At 41.7% G+C, this 21262-nt stretch overlaps 1 protein-coding gene across 1 annotated transcript in view; it reads right to left on the bottom strand.

The window, feature by feature from the left end:
- The window catches only part of LOC124594075 (ATP-binding cassette sub-family C member 4-like), a 282274-nt gene that overhangs the window by 169199 nt on the left and 91813 nt on the right, over nucleotides 1–21262 (bottom strand). The window contains exons 5-6 of the mRNA XM_047132426.1: nucleotides 17138–17363; nucleotides 10101–10257 (exon numbers count right to left, since the gene is read on the bottom strand). Of these exons, the coding sequence (XP_046988382.1) occupies nucleotides 10101–10257; nucleotides 17138–17363 (383 nt within the window). The remainder of the gene's footprint in view (nucleotides 1–10100; nucleotides 10258–17137; nucleotides 17364–21262) is intronic.

Here is a 21262-nt window from a genome sequence, read left to right as displayed (position 1 = left end):
AACTGAGGCGGAACTTGGGGACCAGCCCCATATTCACCTAGTGGGATGTGGAAAACCGCCTAAAAACCACATCCAGGCTGGCTGGCATACCGGCTCTCGCGTTAATCCGCTGGGCGGATTCGATTCAGGGCCGGCGCATCTACCCGAGTCCACGAAGCAGCGCATTAGCGCTCTCGGCTACCCTTGTGTGTTGAGAAACACCATGTATAAATTGTGTTAATGATTAGGTATATTTGAACAGCTAGCTGTTTGTGGCTACCCGAGACACGGTTAACGTACGAGGGCATGCTGAAAAGTAACGTCTCCCAATTTTTATGAAAACATTTTAAGAGTTTTAAAATACAACTGGCGATGAAAAAGTTTCCGCTTCCTGCTGCGGATATGCAACGTAGCGCGATTCTGATGCTGGCATATAAGCAGCGACATGTAAGCTAGGTATTAGTGTGGCATTCGTGTCTTCACGACATGCGTGCGGTGAATGCGGTTATGTGAACTATGGCAACGTTATTACCAAAGGCTTTCAAATAAGACCAATTGGCTGCTGACCCCAACATTGGTAGACATCGGAGAGTATGGTGCAGCATATCTGTCGAAAATCACCGTTGGGGAATAGTCTGCGACGAGGAGTGCTGTTGTTTCATGAGGAGGCACGTCCCAGTATAGTAAATGTTGTAACGCAGAAGTTACCCCAGCTCAAGTGGGTGATATTCGAGCACTCGCCCTGTAGTCCTAATCTTTCCCCGTGCTATTATCATAGTGTCGGTTACTGAAAGGAAGTCTTGAATGATCAGCGATTCCTGTCGGACGAGGATGTGTAGCAAGCAGTTTTACGGACTTCTTCACGCATCAGGCCACGCTGTTTTACAAAAGGAGTATCTTCAACCTGATGCGTCTGTGGGGTGATTGCCTTTACGCTTACGGCAATTTTGCCTGACTGGTATACTGTTTCTGGTCTGTACGGCCTTCGAAGAGAAACTTTTTGATCGCTCCTTATAAAACGAACGTTATTAACATTCTACATCCTTATTCGTGATGTCTACAGATAGCCGCGTGGGATTAGGCGAGCGGTGTAAGGCGCTGCAGTCATGAACCGTGTGGCTGGTCCGGGCGGAGGTTCGAGTCCTCCTTCGGGCGTGGGTTGTGTGTTTGTCCTTAGGATAATTTAGGTTAAGTAGTGTGTAAGCTTAGGGACTGATGATCTTAGCAGTTAAGTCCCATAAGATTTCACACACATTTGAACATTTTATTAACCTTTTTTTTTTTTGTCTACAGATAAACAACTCTCTGCCGCTAGAGGGCTACAACGCTAGAGGGCGTGTAACATGGCGCTGCTAACATAACTATGTCGGTGTGTGAGAAACAGCGTGCTGTAATCGAGGAAAGTTCGTTCACGCACGAAGCCCTCTTCTTTAGTATGAGAATGCCTGACCACGCACGAACGCTGCGAATCTGCAACAATCCGACATTGGCACCGACCATCCTCCATACAGTCCCAACGTGGCCCCCTCCGATTTTCATTTGTTTCAACATCTTCGAAGACCGCGTTGTCAATAGATAAAATTGTCCGATGATTTAGCTATTATTGCAAGTGGCCTTCCTCAGGGCTTCGTACTGAGCTGACTCCTGAATGAGAGAGAGACTTAAGACGCATCAGGTCAGCAGTATCGGAACACCAGGATGAATGCGATAAAGAGATAATATTCTGTAAAGTCCACGTACTGGTAAAACAGCCATTTACATTGAGAAGGAAGATCAGAGAGGCCATAGAAATAGCCAAGCGACCCGCCAACATGAACAGAGAGGACGAGTATAGGCTTCTGGCACCATGTCTGCCAACACTGACAACGCAATGGGAAGACGGCGCAGGAAGCATCTCACAAAGAGGCCGGGAGACCACGGTGGTCGCACCTACACAGATCACACCTGGCAACAAGTAAACAGCGCTACGTCACAGCCACCGCCCGTTTCTTACTCGCCTGTTTCCACCAATGGAAAGAAATAACGTAAACACAAATCAAGTACGTCTCTATCCATCATTGACAAGGAATAATACAAAGATCAATAAGGAAGGCCTAACATCTCTCCTCCTATCCTCAAGTACCCTATCAAATTACGTAAACAGCTTCCTTCGTTACTATACAAATCTAAAGACTCTTCATTCAGCAATCAGCTCAGCAAAAAGCCCTGAGGAAGGTCACTTACAATAGTGGCCGAAATGTCGGACAATTTTGTAGATTGACAACGCGGTCAACAGACCAGAAGAATTTTATTGACAGTGACAACGACCGCGGAAGCCTACGCTTACATCTTCCTACACTTCACTTTGATAGTGATGAAGCGGAGGAAGCAGAACTGAGGTTGTGGCTTTGTCAACAATGTCAAACATTTTACAGTCACCGAGTCAACACACTCGTTTCTTGTTCGGAGAAACGTGTTCGTCTCCAAACTAACTATGTTGAGAAATAAATCTGTAGACTAGAAGAAAGATTGTTCACACAAAAACTACGAGGCGTTTCCTTTCAGAACAGCCTCGTAGTAACACCAACAAGAAAGCTGACACTTTGGAAAAATCTGCTGACTCTTCATTTTTGATATTCAGGTGTCTACCATCTCCTGTTGTTACATGTTTTTATCGATATAATTAAGAGGAATCGTCAGTCCTTGATTCTAAGTAATCAGATAATTTACAGAAGCAGTCACTAGAGAAACATGATTTCAGTTTTCGTCTGAAATAATAGATTCGCTCTATTTCTTGCTCTGTAGCAGAATCCACAGCGCTGTTTTGAAGGCCTTTTTCCACAAGGGAAACCTGCATTGGCATTATCTTCTATTCTAGAAGTTTTACACCACAAAACAGCTGAAAGTAATTTTAGTTAATAGCAAAGAATGCATATAGTAGATGATAACTAAACAAGACTAAAGATCGAGAAAGAGCGTGAAATTAGCCAGCACGTTAGCAACTGACAAATATGTCGAATTGAACTTCCTGATTACGTCTACTTACGCATACGTGCTCTCTCTGCCACCATACGGTCCGTGACGTAGGGCATATTATTCCACTGCTAGTTATTTCCTTTCCTGTTCCACTCGCAAATGAAGGGAGGGAAGCACATCTATATATATATGCCTCCGTGAGTACCCTAATTTTTCATATCTCGCCTTTGCTGCCCGTACGGTAAATGTACGTTGGTGAGACGGTACAATTTCTTCCGTCAGTTGCATATGCCTGTCCTCTAAACTTTCTCAATAGCGTGTAAAGAAAAGAAAGTCGTCTTCCCTCCGGAGATTCCTTCTTGAGTTTCTGTCTTACTTGGATTGATGCTAATGAATCTAGTACCAAGCCAGTGAATTGCTCCAATTACTCAAGAATGGGTCACACAATTGTTCTATACGTGATCTTTATAGACATGCTGTACTTTCCTAGAATTCTCCGAATAGTCGAAGTTGAAGGTTCGCCTTACCTACAACCGACCTTATTTGCTCGTTCCAATAAATATCTGTTTGCTACGTTACACCCAGATTTTTAATCGACGTGACTCTGTTACTGTATTTAGACATTACAGGATTGTTTCTCCTGCTCATCTGTGTTAGCTTGCATTTCTCTACATTTAGAGCAAGCCGCCGTTCATCATGTCAAATGGGAATTCCAAGTCATCCTGTATCCTCCTGCAGTCACACAACCACGACACTTTCCCGTATACTACAGCGTCATCAAAAAACAGTCACAGATTACTGCTCATCCTTTCCTTTAGATCGATTACGTATATAAAGAACAAGAGTGGTCCTATTACACTGCCCTGGGCCATTCCTGGCGATGCCCTTCTTCTGCTGTACGGCCGCCATCCAGGAGACTGTACTGACTTCTATTACTTCAGAAGTCTTCGAGCCACTTAAGTATTTGAGAATTAGTTCTGTTTTCTGGGACTTCCATAATACGTTGCAGTGAAGCAACAGGTCAGATGCTTTAAGCAAATTTAGGAACTTGTGGCCTGTCTGATCTCCTCCATCCACCCATGGTCCTCAGGATATCACGAGAGAAAACAGCAAGCTGTTTTGCACGACCTTTCTACATCCGCGTTTTTTGTGGCCAAACGTTTTTCTGTTTCAAGGAAAATTATTACATTCGAACTAAGACTATGCTCAAGAATTCTGCAGCAGAGGGATGTTAAAGATATTGGTCTGTAAAAGTAATGTATTAAGTTATTTAAGGAATAATGCACTAAAGTAGCAATGAACTACATGCTTTTTCTACTGACAAATTTAAAAGCATAAGTGTATTTCTCATGTAAAGCTAAAATTCATGTATTCCCTGTATCAAATGCTCAGTCAGTATTTAATTTGTATAATACCAGGTGTGTGTATCCAAGGTATCACATAGAATATACCGCAACTACCAACAATAGAACAAACAAACAGCTACTGCATATCATGTACTGTTCTGATTTGCAACACCCCCAGTAATATACCAATACACACAAACACACTAAACATACTTGAACACAAACCATTTCAGATGAGAATAGCTCGAGGTTCTACCTTCTCACCTGAAATAGGTAGAAATAGGCCATTACTAACCAACATGCTACATAGGCTATATTACACATCCAGATACAGTATATCATTTCCCTCTACATATTGCAAATTATTTCCACCATGCTCATTGTATTACATTTTTCTTTTATTTTTCTTTGACATTTGCATGTATAAATTATATTCTAGGCAGAAACAAATTATATAGAACCACTTTAACAGCTGTTAAGCATTCAGTTCGCTGTAACCTTAGAGAAATTTTTATATTATGCTCTTTATATTACTTAAAAAACATTAACAACTGTGTACCAATAACATCGTAATAATGAGAAGTGTTTCCTGTTGGATTCAGAAGCATCCGATCCACCTCACATTTCAAGGCGGTGGGTTACTCTGTACTGTTAATGAAATAAATAAATAAACATTGGTCTGCAATTCTGCGGTCCCATTCTTTTGCCCCTTCATGTACAGGAATCACTTTCTCTTCTGTCCAATCGCTTGCGCCTTTGATATGGGCTAGAGATTTGCGATAAATGCAAGCAGTTGGGGACCATAATCGAATTGGAATTGCTTATTTGTTTTCACCTTATTGACTTATTTGTGACTTGTTTGCCGGCCGAAGTGGCCGTGCGGTTAAAGGCGCTGCAGTCTGGAACCGCAAGACCGCAACGGTCGCAGGTTCGAATCCTGCCTCGGGCATGGATGTTTGTGATGTCCTTAGGTTAGTTAGGTTTAACTAGTTCTAAGTTCTAGGGGACTAATGACCTCAGCAGTTGAGTCCCATAGTGCTCAGAGCCATTTTTTTGTGACTTGTTTCCAAATTTTTCATTTGCTCCTGATCGCAGGGTGTATGTATTTCTATGGCCTACATACGGGATTTTATGCGGTGTTTAAACGATGGTATGTCTGTAGGATCATTCTAAGTGAATGATTTTTAAACGCGGAATTTAAGACTCCGGGTTCTCTTTTGCTATCTTCTGTTGCCACACCAGAATGTTCGACGAGACACTGAACAGAATCGTTTGACCCGCTTAACAATTTTACCTAGGACCAGAAATTCTCGGCAAGATTTTTCGCTAATACGTGTTGGTGAAGTAACTGTGCTCTTCACGTATTGGTCTTTTTACATGTGCAGCAATTTCTAGTGACTTTCGCCTGTCGACATTTATCTGGGTTCCTTTACGAACCGAGAGTAAACCTGTCTCTATACCTCACCGTTTGCTGGATTTTGTTATTAAAACGTCGACATTTCTGATTTCTTTTTTGAGCTAAGAGTACAACAGTCTCTGCTTTCTCGGTATTTTCAGAATTTTGTTATTGACACATGGTTGGTCTTTTTCGTCCTTAATTCACTACTCGGTACATACTACTCCACAGATCGATACACAATTTAAACTTTGCCCATGATTCCCCTATATCCATCATATTGAAGATAAATGACACCCATTCACTGTTTAAGTACGATGCTGACAACTGCTTAGGTGTTCTTTCCAGGACAAAAGCTCCCGTAGCCTTCTTGGTGGATTTATTAAGTTTAGCAAGCATCGCAGCTATGATGACATCATGACCAGTGACCACTAATTCCTGTCTCCATACTGAGTCGGTCCTTAACGTCAAGACTTTATGTAGCTTCAAGGACTAAAATATTTCCATTGTGGATTGTCGAACTAGCTACTCAAATCAGCTACAGCGGTATCGCTGAGGTGGCAGAAGTCAAGAGACAGCGATATGCGCACATACAGCTAGCAGTAGTGCCACGTACACAATATATAAAAGGACACTGCATTGGCGGAGCTATCATTTGTACACAGGTGATTCACGCGCAAAGCTTTCCGCCTTCATTATGGCTGCACGACGGGCAGTAACAGACTTTTATAGCGGAATGGCAGGTGGAGGTGGGATCATGAGACATTTCATTTCGGAAACAGTAAAAGAATTCCATATTCCGCGATCCAACGCCAACAGTGTGTCGAGAATACCAAATTTCAGGCATTATTTCTCACCAAGAACAAAGCAATGGCCGACAGCCATTGCACAACGACCCATAGCAGCAGCGTTCACGTAGAGTTTTCAGTGCTGATAGATAAGCAACACTGCGTTAAATAACAGCAGAAATCAACGTGAGATGTACGACCAACGTATCGTTAGGACAGTGCAGCGAAATTTGTTCTTAAAGGGCTATGGCAGTAGACGACTGACATGAGTGCCTTTCTTAATGGCACGACGTCCTCTGCAGTGCCTTTCCTGGGCTCGGTTGGGCCCTAGACGACTGAAAAACCGTGCCTTTGTCAAATGAGTCCTTATCTTAGTTGGTAAGAGCTCATGGTAGGGTCAGAGTGTGGCGCAGACCAGACGAAGACGTGGCCCCAAGGCACTGTGCAAGCTGGTGTCTGCTACATAATGGTGAGAGCTGTGTTTACATGGAATGGACTGGGTACTCTGGTCCAACTGAACGAATCATTGACAGGAAATAGCTACCTTCGGTTACGTGGAGACCACATGCAGTCAGTCATGGACTTGGTGTTCCCAAACAACGTTGAAATTTTTATGGATGACAATGCGCCATGTCACCGAGTCACAATTGTTCGTGATTGGTTTGAAGAACATTCTGGGCAGTTCGAACGAATGATTTGGCACGCAGATCGGCCGACATGAGTCCCACCGAACATTTTTGAGACATAATCGAGAGGTCAGTTCATGCACAAAGTCCTGCACCGGCAACAGTTCCGCAGTTATGGAGGGCTATAGAGGCAGCATGGCTCAGTATATCTGCAGGGACCTCTCAAGGACTTGTTGAGTCAATGCCACGTCGAGGTGCTGCACTATGCCGAGAAAAGGGAGTCCCACACGATATTAGGAGGTCTCCCATGACTTTTGTCACCTCAGTGCATAAATACAGGTGAGGAGTATATTCTTGTCAGTAGAGAAGTAGAAGTAGTAACAGTAGAATGGCTCAGTCAGGAGAGCTCTGTGACTTCCAACTAGACTGGTTATTGGATGTCACTTGAGTAACCTTCTAAAATAGCCCAAGTCCACTGCTGATGACGCGATTGTGAAGTAGAAACGTTAAGGCACACACAGCTAAACAAGACTAGACAGACCTCCTGTACTGAGGGAGGCTGTAAAAACTCACATGAAATCAGCGGAAGGAATCACTTGTCAGTTGAAAAATGCTACCAGCAGTCGAGTTAGTACAATCATGGAGTTAAAACGGAATGGTCTCGATGGTCGAGCAGCTCCCCATAAACCATGTATCTCTGTGTTAATGCCAAATGACACTTGAGGTGGAGTAAAGAGCGACGACACTTAACAGTGGATAACTAGAAACGAGTGATTTGGACCGATCAGTTTTGCTATATCCAGCAGCAATCCGAAGAAAGGGTTTGAGTTTGGCAAATGTCTAGAGAACGTTACCTACCAACATATGTAGTACCAGCAGAGAAGTATGGAGGAGGCTGATTGTCGTAAGGTGGTGTTTTTTGTGATTATCAGTCTTCATCATTTCCAGCAGCCACCTTTGTGAACTGAGGATGGCTTCAGAACCCAACTGACAGGAGTATTTGGTGTTGACATGAGCGCCAACATGCTTACGACAGCACCCTGTAACCTCAATAGCTGCATGCAGTGTCTCTTCCACACCTGGGATGACACCCCCTGCAGACATATCGAGCTCACTTTGCGCTTCTTTCCAACCCTCGAGTTCCTGATAACTATCAAACCCGTTCTCCTGTGTGTGTGTGTTCTGAAGCTACTGAAATAGCTACCACTTGTCGGCTTGTAGAAAGAATGGGAAATCCCCCACATTTATTGAATCCCCAGGGATGCAAACAGCTTGCAAAATGCCACTCACCCTGCTGTGAGCGTAGTTCCCCAACATCGTCTGTGGTGGAAGGTGCCTCGGCAGCAGAGCCCATGAGCGAAACAAGCGACACTTTAGGTGCGCCATGCAACGCACCAGCTTCGCCACCAAAATTATATCCTAAGGCAGCAGCCTGAACACGGCTGACTGTGGACAACAGCGCCTCAGCTGATAGCTAACTGTGGCTGTAGTCGAGTCAGTATAAAAAGATCCTTGATAGTTTCATTAGGCTGGGTGTGGCAGTTTCTCATGCCCACCTCTGCCATCACGTAATACGATTTTGTAAGTATTAACGGATCTCTGTAGATGGCTATTGCTTTCACCTGTAGCCATTTGCTGTTCACAGATGAAATCTGGCAACAGTGTTGCCAGCTCTCAGGGATCTTCTTACGCTGGCTCGATTACAGCTTCTCGTGCTTCTGCACACAATACCCAGATGCCCTCTTCATAATACTTAACTGGAATAACTATAATAGGTAACAAAAAGCGAACCCTGTGGCCCTTCAGACAAGAATTTGTAGTACCCACGTTATTAAAAACACCAACGCAAGCTAGTATAGTGAGACTGTCATTGAAACCAGTTCTTTGAACGCTGACAGACAAGTAATTTTTCTATGTGGTGACTTCAGTTCGTCGCGTTAAGAGATTTAACCCTCACTGCAGTTTACATAATTTTTCATGTAATATGTCATTGTTAATGTTTATTTCTGCTCCCAATGCTTTCGACTGTCAGCTGGAATGTGGGTGTATTTATGATGTTGATTAGTAAACTTCATCTGCAGAAAAAGCTGCAGTTCAGTTGAAACTACACGTTCACTGTTAACGTTCATAATTAATTTTGTTTCAACTACGCGTTTCAGAAGCCTAAACCTTGAGTAGGAGGTGGATTTATGTCTATTAATAAGACATGTATGGATTATGTGTACGACTTTTAGGTTACAGCTGGGACATTCTCCAGTGGTCACAGGTTCCTCTTCCTCTCGTGTGACCACTGGTGGGACAGGTTACTCTAAAGTCGCACACGTAGAACACGCATGTCTTATTAATTGGCATAAATCTGTCTAATAATGAAGGTTTTGAATGGTTTTTTAAAGGAACAGCGTTGATCATTTTTGTAGGTTATAAGCGAAAGTGAACTCAAAAGAGAAGTTTGTGGGGCTTAATATTTCACGTTACCTCATCGTGAGATAATTTTTATTCCTCTGGTGTAGTTGGCTAATGTGACATTCTGGTCCCAGTTTTGATGATAAGACTCCATCCGTCCATGGGGGGAAACGTGAATGCCGCAACATTTTAATTTACAATTAGAATGTTATAGTCTGATGAAGAGCTTGACAAGCTTGTAGAATACCCAGCAGGATAGTTCTTTTTGACACGCAGAGACAGTTAAAATAATTCAGGTGTAATAGTCGTGGAAATAACTCCCCCTTGCCACTATTCAGAAAGGAATATTTAGTATTTTTGTGCAGCACCATGTCATCAACCGGGTGCAGAATAAGTTATAACTAGGAAGTAATTTGAATCGTATGACGTGCTTACTTAAAAACAGACGCCATCAGATGAGCTCAGTCTGGTACTGGTTATGTATAAATGAAATTTAACGAAACACTTGGTAACATCGAGTGTTACATACTGACGTCCATGGGCTCAGAATGTCTATGTGCATTGTAATTTCACAAATACTGTGGTTTGTTAATATACAGTCACTTACTTCCTGGCCATGGCCACGAGCTTTGCGAAGGGCTTCTCCCAGGCGTACATCTTGACCACCTGTATGCCCTGCACCAGCTCGTTCATCATCCTCATCCTCTCGTCAGTCCGGACGGCCACTCGCTTACGGAATCGCGCAGACAGTCTCCCCATATAAGCTGCCAACATAAACCACGTAATGTGCTGCAGGTATTGCCTGAAACATTACTTACAACAAAAAAATCGTCAAGTGAAAGAGCTACGGATCACGTTAGTTAATGGGTGTCAAACATGGCATGTTAGTTACATAAGGTTTTGAGGCAAGTTGCACAGTTACAAATCTTACTATAAATAACGAATGAAAATATTTGTGGTATTAGACACGAATCTGAAAAAAAAACGTTAGAAATTATAGTAGTACAGTGTAACTGGAAACTGACTTCTAATCAATGGAACTTTCATTGACAAAAGCAGATTCTTTTGTTTAATAAAGCGAGAAATTGCTTGTAAGGAAATCATAGTGCATATGGCTGTAGGAGACACAACATTTTAAGAGCAATTAAAGATTTTGTGGATGTATCAACCGTGCAACACAAGAAAGTTTTGAATGAAATATGTAAAAGGATGCAAATGGGGACGCAAATCAGGTTTTCTTTAAGTACACGCTGTAACGATCGTGATCATCAGTTACTTTTGAGGCAGGACGTGCTGACTCGGTGCTAGTCAGGAAAGCCTTTAAAGTGACAAAGACGCTATTATCAACAACTTACTGAACTGAAACAAAGTTGTGTAATAGGACTGCGATAAGTTGGATGTTCCTTCTGCGATGCTGCAAACAGACTTGGCAAGAATATAGCCACTGTGCATGATTGCTGGCAGCGGTGGTCACGAGAATGTATGGTCACAAGAAGATCGGGTTCTGGACGGCCACGTAGCACTACCGAGAGGGATGAGTATCACGTTCTGTTTATTACTCTGGCGCATCGTACTGCGTCTATAGCAGCAATTCGAGCAGCAGCTGACCCACAGTGACACAACGAACTGTTACGAATCAGTTACTTCAAGCACAGCTCCAAACCAGGTGCGCTGAAGCGATGCCCTGTAGCGTGCATTCCACTGACTGCAAACAACCGCCATTTGTGACCAGCGGCGTCAAACGAAAGCTCATTGGAGGGCATGGTGAAGATCTGTTGTGTTCTCTGATGAAAGCTGGTTCTACCTCGGGTCCACTGATGGTCATGTGTTGGTTAGAAGGAGGTCAGTTGAGGGCCTGCAACCAACCTATCTGGTTGCTAGACACACTAGACCTACACCTGGTGCAATGATTTGAGGTGTGATTTCCTATGACAGCAGAAGCGCTCTCGTAGTTATCCCACTCACCTCGACTACAAATCTGTACGTCAATCTCGTGATTCGGCCTGTTGTGTAGCTATTCATGAACAGCATTCCAAGGGGTGTTTTCCAACAGGATAATGCTCACCCACATATCGCTATTGTAACTCAACGGTCTCTACAGGGTTTCAACATGTTGCCTTGTCCTGTTCGATCAACAGATCAGTCTCCAGTCGAGCAGATATGGGATATACTTGGACGACAATACCAGTGTCATCGACAAACAGCATTAATCGCCCTCGTGTTGACCGACAAAGTGCAACGGGAACGGATCTTCATCCCACAAATGGATATCTGGCTCCTGTACGACACAACCAATGAACATTTGCATGCTTGCATTCAACATTGTGGTGGATACACTCCTTTTTAAGTACCAGTATTTCACATTTTCAATGACTTATGTCGCACTCACATTAACCCGTGAAACCCATGATCTTGCGAAGTTAATCGCTTAAATGTGTTACCTAGACAAACGTATCCCCAAAATTACATTACTCTTCATTAATGATTTTTTCGAGGTGCAATTTTTTTTCCATCAGTGTATATACTAAGAATCTGAACTGTAAAGTTGTTCAGTTGTTTTCTGAGTTTTTGTAAGTAATACAATTGTGACAAAATACGCTAAAGCTTCTCGATGTATACAACAAAGAGACACAGAGAGAAACAACGATGGGACAAGTAAATCTGCAGTAGGAAGCAAGCAAGTGGATCACAAGTGTAGCTCAGGAGTAGTGGGTACCCAGATAGTCTTGACTTAAGCATATGTTATATGTCCAAGAAACAGCTGGAGAAGAATCTCTTTTACGATATTATGTACATAATTAGTCTTTCTTGCTGATATTACATATTGCAACTAAGACACAAGTAACCAGAAAGCAGTACTCCCACTTTCTAGAGTACATGAGTTTGAAGTTTTCGCTGTCACAGCAAGTGAATATTAGTCCATTGCATGACATCGTCTAAGTAGAATAATACACGTAACGTGATGTATACATAACTTATTCTACTCTTGAATTAACTGATCCTGCTATAAACATCATACTATAAACTTCAATGTTTTCATATCTTAATTCGAACGTAGGGCCCAAGTTATTTTTCTGTCCGAGTTATAGTTTAATCCTGTGCATCATATCAACTTAAGTGGCATTTAATACTGATTCGTTTACTAGTATTATGACAGGAAATAAAAAAAATTCCATTGTAAATGGCCCATTGCAAAATATTTATTGACAATTTGAGACATAGCACAGATACGTCTGTCAACTGCACGTGAACATTGCTCTCCTTGTCAATAAATTAATAAATTAAAAGAACGAAGGAGAAAAATATTCTGATGTAATCATATCTAGATGTATGGAAAATTTTATTAGAATAACTTTGGCGAAAATAGTATCCTGGTCCATTAGGAGAATAACGAGGTATTCCAATTTTAGTTGAGCTATTGAAATGAATTCATGCGAGGCAGAGGCGAGTGTTGTGTAGCAGGGCGGCGTTGGTCACAATAGCTTAAGTCACCAGTGATGGGGACTCAGACCACGCCGTTGGGAGTGCTGAACGTTGATAGAGCAACACTGACGGTCCCCTAAGCAGAAATATTGCGTAATGTGCAGAAGCAGACACCTCTTCACTAAGAACTGGACGAAGAGTCCAATGTAACTTAGAATGGCGGAGGAAAATCAGGCCATCATAAAATTACGCATTGTCATAAGTAGGAGAATAAATTGTGTCAAATATCATTTAGAATTTGTCTCCCATGGAACGAGCGATGTAAGTTTTTACAATATAAAAGCGATTAACAAATCTTCAAGTGTACTATGTGACGTCATAGACAGCTGAGACAGACAGCAGTTGGGAGTGATACGCCATTATTAGGAGCAAACGGCTGGCAGTTGCTGTGGTTGGATATGCGCATATTGAGCCAATAACGTCTGACCAAGTAGAGACACGTAGGAAGTAAATTAATTTGATGTTGCCACAGTATATTTTGATCTTGATAACTTAGATAGACAATGCACAAAAATTTGTTCCACACGCGACGCCATCACTACAATTAATGTTGTAAGCTGGATGATTTGACTCTTCCAGTGTTTACTACCTCAGTAATGAGATTTAATCGTCACTTGGTTCCGACAGTGACGTTATTTTATACCTTTGTGTCTAGAGAATATCAGTAATTCCTGAACCATCCTGGCGTTGCATGGGGAGACACGCGTAGAAGGCAGCAACAGTCCTATCCTGCATAACACAGCAGAGTTGTGTCAGCTTAGCAGTGTAAATTCGTGCACGAGAAACCTCTTCTCGAGTATATTTATAGAATGTAGCTGTTAAAGTGATACATATTGTTTCGTAGGCGTCTGAGGGAAAAGAGAAACACCGGATGATAATAGAATATCTTAACTGAAACTTTCGAAATGTGTGCGCATCACCACTCGCATTTACGTTAAATATTTTGCTACGACTAAGTTCTCTAGAATTGTAGGCTTTAAACATAATATTTAACAATCGGTGCTGCAACAAGATATATTTTACTTCTGTGTATTCTTTGTTTTGTGCGTATTTATATATGAATGAATCTGAATTGCTATCGTGGAATTAACAACGTTGAGTGTTAATGTTTATTACATGCAGCAATGATAAAATTTCTTAGTTGTATTTTGTCTTTTTCTATACAACTAATGGTATCACGAAACTAATGGTTCCTATGTATTCTGTAATTCTGCCTGCTATTTGAAGTACTTCAGAGGTCATTACAGACTTGAGTTCACGTGTAGTTTCAAGACTGTATATAATTCAACAAAGTTACAGGCAAATTTGCCGTATAGAGGATTTAATTTTGAGTTATTTTTATTTCCATTTATCAACGCCTACTTTCCACTGCCGGCCCATTGGCTAATTGGCTATCAAGAACCACATGTTCCAAAGAACCCGATCTACTCCTTGGAACGATAAATGAAAAGAGAGAGAAAATAGCACATACTTGTTACTAGGTACACTGAAATTTTTGTGAAAGTCACCCCTTTAACGCCCTTACACAGATAAACAGGTACGCAAACAAACACTTGAACTAGGCCTTTACATTCCCTTGTCTGGGTTGTATTGTCCTACAATTAAATGAAAAATGGCTCAAATCTCTTTACCCCTCCTCACTACAACTCAGTACACCGTTTTGGGAGATACCCTTCGGATGAAAAGAAAATGCACTAACTGGAAACCTCCCCCGACACTGGACTTCCTGCGCCCCACTCTCAACTCGAATCTTATGTGGCTGACAAGATCCGTGTATACTGTGGGTCACATCTTCAGCAGTCTGTTCCACCTCTCAGGTTTCTTCGCGTTTCAGTCGGAAGTTTCTCATCGATGTGTCAGAAAGCATATCCTCTCCTTTACGTCTTCCAGCGTAGGTAGACTAAAGCGGTCGGATATCTGAGGAGATTTGATTGCAGGTCATCTACAATGTAACTTTCTTACACACACACACACACACACACACACACACAAACAAACAGCCACGAGGTTTTCACATTTCTGTGTAGGATTTATTGTCTCAGAAATAAATTACGAATACCTCCAAACCCTTAACTGTGCCGAAATTTTAGATAGATTTCCTTGGCTGTAATGAAAATGCGAGAAATGACAATCCCCTCCAAAGTATTATGAAATGGGATCACCTGTGCTCCGTTCCCAATGCTTTCGGATTGGGCTGAAGAGCTGTAATGGGGCAGATCTCAAATATCGTGCCATCATTCAGCTAAGTAATTAAAAGTGAAACAATGATACACATTATTAAAAGTACATTGTGATTCTGGTCAATGCAAATCATTAACGTTATTCTCTCACGTACACATTCCATGCATTTATTTTTTCTGGACTATATGTTCAAAAACCAAATTCAAGAAAGCTCCAATGCCCCACTAGCGAGCAAGATTTTCAGATGGTCTTTCTTTGTTACAAGAACTTGATTGCGGAACTGAAAATCCCTTCTCAAATATTCATTTTTGGCAAATCTTCCATCCTAGTTTCAGAACTGATTGTGCAAGAACCGACCGATGCAATGCGCTGAATCTCAAATATCATGTTCTAGATTATTACTTGTACCATAGATCATGAATACGACACTTCGTAATGATGTGGAACGTGTCAGGTTAATAAAAGGTGTCTATACAAGATATTGCATTACACAAAATATTACATGACACTTAATATTTTTTAATTTTTTTGGGACGGGGGTGGGGAAACTACCCACTTACTATATCCAAAAATTCATCTAATGAGTAGAGGGAGTTGCCATTCAGAAATTCTTTTAATTTCCTTTTAAATGCTATATGGCTATCTGTCAGACTTCTGATGCTATTAGGTAAGTGACCAAAGACTTTTGAGGCAGCATAATTTACCCCCTTCTGAGCTAAAGCTAGGTTTAACCTTGAGTAATGAAATCATCCTTTCTCCTAGTGTTGTAGCCATGTACACTGCTATTACATTTGAATTCGTTGTTAATAACAAATTTCATAAGTGAATATATATATATTGTGAGGTTACAGTAAAGATCCCTAGCTCTTTAAATAAGTGTCTGTAAGATGATCTTGGATGAGCTCCAGCAATTATTCTGATTACACGCTTTTGTGCAATGAACACTCTTTTACTCAGTGATGAGTTATCCCAGAATATGATGTCATACAAAAGCAGAGGATGAAAATAGGCGTGGTAAGCTAATTTACTGAGATGTATATCGCCAAAATTTGCAATGACTCTAATAGCATAAGTAGCTGAACTCAAACGTTTGAGCAGATATTCAGTGTGTTTTTTCCAGTTCAACCCCTCATCAACGCATACACCTAGAAATTTTGAATATTCTACCTTAGCTACCGATTTCTGACCGAAGTCTATATTTATTAATAGTGTCATTCCATTTACTGTGTGGAACTGTATATACTGACCATTTGGTCATGGACTGAAAGATAAAGTAAATAGCATTTGTTGACTTAATATAATTAGGCGTTCATTAACAGAAGTGTCATTCTGTTGCACCATCGTAGGCAGCAAATAAGCAGCCTGGAACAACCATCCCGACAGCGATCAGGGCGCGATACTAGGTCAGCAGAATGTTTTATTCCCTTGGTTGGGCATTTTAAAAAGCACTACATTCTAGACTGAGTCAATGCGTCTTTTTCGAAGCATTACAAATATCCTTTTAAGGTCTGAAATTAAAATTACTGATTAGTGAGTGAATCGGACTTCACCCATGAGAAATGCTGTAAAACTTCCACTCTTAAACTGAGCTTTACACACTCGTGTTTGACGTTTACTGTTCCACTTCCTAACCTACACATTGATACAGGACTGATCCATATGTTTATTTCGTTTCTTTTCTTTTACTTTGTGTAAAAAAAAAGAGATAAACGCATTAAAAAACGAAAGAAATCAGCTTTTGTACTGGTATGATGCCATTCTCAATTTCTTTCTGTTTTACGCTTATCTTTTCATTTATAGGTATCTGCTACTCTCAGCATCCTCCATAATTCGCTCTATATTTCCCAGTCTGTATCTGTGCTACATGTTCCACCTCTAGCACTTGGTCCAGGCCCAAGTAAACAAATATATTAAGTTATTAGCGACTAGCTACTGAAACGTTTACAAAATCGCGCTAGACACAGTTTTGTAGTGACATACTCTGTGGCGGCACTGTCATCAGAACGACGTAGACGACACCGGCGAAGGCAGCCCAGGACACGTAGCGGTACAAGCAGTAAGTGACGAGCGCCAGCTGCAGGAAGCTCAGCCAAAGGAAGTTGCCGTATACCGACGCCACGTCGAAGCGGGCCACGTCGTTAGACATCAGGTTGATCACCTGGCCGGTGGCAGTGGCGTCCATCGACTGCTTGTTGATGCGCAGCACCTGGAACAAAATTTGAAAACGTCAGTACTTCTTCACAATGGGCCTATTAGTCAGATTAACCACTTCATTTGCACTACTAGTTGTTTGAACCAAACTCACACCGTCACTCAATAAACACAGGGGACAATATATGGTTCAAATGGCTCTGAGCACCATGGGACTTAACTTCTGAGGTCATCAGTCCCCTAGAACTTAGAACTACTTAAACCTAACTAACCTAAGGACATCACACACATCCATGCCCGAGGCAGGTTTCGAACTTGCGACCGTAGCGGTCGCCCGGTTCCAGACTGTAGCGTCTAGAGCCGCTCGGCCATCCCGACCGGCAATAATATGTGGTTTCCTAGTTGAACTCTATGGCAAGATTGTAGTGCAAGTGGTTTTTCTTTAAGTTTCTCCAGCTTATCACTGTCAAAACGTACAGACGGATTTTGAATGAAAGGAAAGAAGATAAAGAAAATCGATGTAAGCACTGAATTATGTGGTACGGAAGTTTAGTCAGTCGACTCGTGTTTTAGTGGAATTAGATTCAACCCCCACCAGCAACCGATATTTGCAATTAGACTGAATCATATTGTGCAGCAAGAGTGAAGTGACTGCCTTTGTGATCGTCGATAGCTATGTAGAGTCCGTGCAGGATGCACAGTGACCAATTTCAGTCCAAAGTGCTGAGGGAGTACATTAGTTTGTCCGAAAGGGGAGGCAGTCAGTTTTGCAGCTTTCGGCTGGTCGGCGATGACAGAATCGAGACGCACGCCCTGTAATCTTTCTCAAAGGATTTTGGTAGAGACTATTCCGTAAAAAAATTCACTTTTGTCTTACTTATACCCATATACGTCAGGTTCATGATGATGTGCCCATCATTTCGTTCCCGGCCGCTGTGGTGGAGCGGTTCTAGGCGCTTCAGTCTGCAACCGCGCGACCGCTACGTCGCAGGTTCGAATCCTGCCTCGGGCATGGATGTGTGTGATGTCCTTAGGTTAGTTAAGATTAAGTAGTTCTAAGTTCTAGGGGACTGATGACCTCAGATGTTAAGTCCCATAGTGCTCAGAGCCATCTGAACCATCATTTCGTTAATGATCATGTTGTTGTTGTTGTTGTGGTCCTCAGTCCTGAGACTGGTTTGATGCAGCTCTCCATGCTACTCTATCCTGTGCAAGCTTCTACATCTCCTAGTACTTAGTGCAACCTACATCCTTCTGAATCTGCTTAGTGTATTCATCTCTTGGTCTCCCTCTAAGATTTTTACCCTCCACGCTGCTCTCCAGTGCTAAATTTGTGATCCCTTGATGCCTCAGAACATGTCCTACCAACCGATCCCTACCTCTAGTCAAGTTGTGCCACAAACTCCTCTTCTCCCCATCCCTATTCAGTACCTCCTCATTAGCCTCCCAGCTAATCTTCAGCATTCTTCTGTAGCACCACATTTCGAAAGCTTCTATTCTCTTCTTGTCCAAACTATTTATCGTCCATGTTTCACTTCCATACATGGCCACAGTCCATACAAAAACTTTCAGAAACGACTTCCTGACACTTAAATCTATGCTCGATGTTAACAAGTTTCTCTTCTTCAGAAACGCTTTCCATGCCATTGCCAGTCTACATTTTATATCCTCTCTACTTCGACCATCATCAGTTATTGTTCTCCCCAAATAGGAAAACTCCTTTACTACTTTAAGTGTCTCATTTCCTAATCTAATTCCCTCAGCATCACCTGATTTAATTTGACTGCATTCCATTGTCCTCATTTTGCTTTTGTTGATGTTCATCTTATATCCTCCTTTCAAGACACTGTCCATTCCGTTCAACTGCTCTTCCAAGTCCTTCGCTGTCTCCGACAGAATTTCAATGTCCTCGGCGAACCTTAAAGTTTTCACTTTTTACTCCATGGATTTTAATACCCACTTCGAATTTTTCTTTTGTTTCCTTTACTGCTTGCTCAATGTACAGATTGAACAACATCGGGGATAGGCTACAACCCTGTCTCACGCCCTTCCCAACCACTGCTTCCCTTTCATGTCCCTCGACTCGCATAACTGCCATCTGCTTTTTGTACAATTTGTAAATAGCCTTTCGCTCTCTGTATTTTATCCCTGCCACCTTCAGAATTTGAATGAGAGTATTCCAGTCAACGATGTCAAAAGCTTTCTCTAAGTCTACAAATGCTAGAAACGTGGGTTTGCCTGAACTTAATCTAGCTTCTAAAATAAGTCGTAGAGACAGTTTTGCCTCACGTCTTCCCATATTTCTACGGAGTCCAAACTGATCTTCCCCGAGGTCAGCTTCTACCAGTTTTTCCATTCGTCTGTAAAGAATTCGCGTTAGTATTTTGCAGCTTTGACTTATTAAACTCATAGTTCGGTAATGTTCACATCTGTCAACACCTGCTTTCTTTGGGATTGGAATTATTATATTCTTCTTGAAGTCTGAGGGTATTTCGCCTGTCTCATACATCTTGCTCACCAGATGGTAGAGTTTTGTCAGAACTGGCTCTCCCAAGGCTGTCAGTAGTTCTAATGGAATGTTCTCTACTCCCGGGGCCTTGTTTCGACTTAGGTCTTTCAGAGCTCTATCAAACTCTTCACGCAATATCTTATCTCCCATTCAATCTTCATCATCTTCCATTTCTATAACATTGCCCTCAAGTAAATCGCCCTTGTGTGGACCCTCTATATACTCCTTCCACCTTTCTGCTTTCCCTTCTTTGCTTAGAACTGGGTTTCCATCTGAGCTCTTGATATTCATACAAGTGGTTCTCTTTTCTCCAAAGGTCTCTTTAATTTTCCTATGGGCAGTATCTATTTTACCCCTGGTGAGATAAGCCTCTACACCCTTACATTTGTCCTCTAGCCATCCCTGCTTAGCCACTTTGCGCTTCCTGTCGATCTCATTTTTGAGACGTTTGTATTCCTTTTTGGCTGCTTCATTTACTGCATTTTTATATTTTCTCCTTTCATCAATTAAATTCAATATTTCTTCCGTCACCCAAGGATTTCTATTAGCCCTCGTCTTTTTACATACTTGATCCTCTGCTGCCTTCACTAATTCATCCCTCAAAGCTACCCATTCTTCTTCTAGTGTATTTCTTTCCCCCATTCTTGTCAAATGTTCTCTTATGCTCTCCCTGAAACTCTGTACAACCTCTGGTTTAGTCAGTTTATCCACGTCCAATCTCCTTAAATTCCCACCTTTTTGCAGTTTCTTCAGTTTTAATCTATAGTTCATAAGCAGTAGATTGTGGGCAGAGTCCACATCTGCCCCTGGAAATGTCTTACAATTTAAAACCTGGCTCCTAAATCTCTGTCTTACCATTATGTAATCTATGTGAAACCTGTCAGTATCTCCAGGCTTCTTCCATGTATACAACCTTCTTTCATGATTCTTAAACCAATTGTTAGCTATGATTAAGTTATGCTCTGTGCAAAATTCTACCAGGCGGCTTCCTCTTTCATTTCTTAGCCCCAATCCATTTTCACCTACTATGTTTCCTTCTCTCGCTTTTCCTACTCTTGATTTCCAGTCACCCATGACTATTAAATTTTCGTCTCCCTTCACTACCTGAAAATTTCTTTTATCTCATCATACATTTCATCAATTTCTTTGTCATCTGCAGAGCTAGTTGGCATATAAACTTGTACTATTGTAGTAGGCGTGGGCTTCGTGTCTATCTTGGCCACAATAATGCGTTCACTATGCTGTTTGTAGTAGCTTACCCATACTCCTATTTTTTTATTCATTATTAAACCTACTCCTGCATTACTCCTATTTGATTTTGTATTTATAACCCTGTATTCACCTGACCAAAAGTCTTGTTCCTCCTGCCACCGAACTTCACTAATTCCCACTATATCCAACTTTAACCTATCCATTTCCCTTTTTAAATTTTCTAACCTATCTGC

This window comes from Schistocerca americana, chromosome 2 (genome assembly GCF_021461395.2).
Source record: "Schistocerca americana isolate TAMUIC-IGC-003095 chromosome 2, iqSchAmer2.1, whole genome shotgun sequence".
In the NCBI taxonomy this organism is placed as follows: domain Eukaryota; kingdom Metazoa; phylum Arthropoda; class Insecta; order Orthoptera; family Acrididae; genus Schistocerca; species Schistocerca americana.
This window is presented reverse-complemented; position numbering and strand designations above follow the sequence as displayed.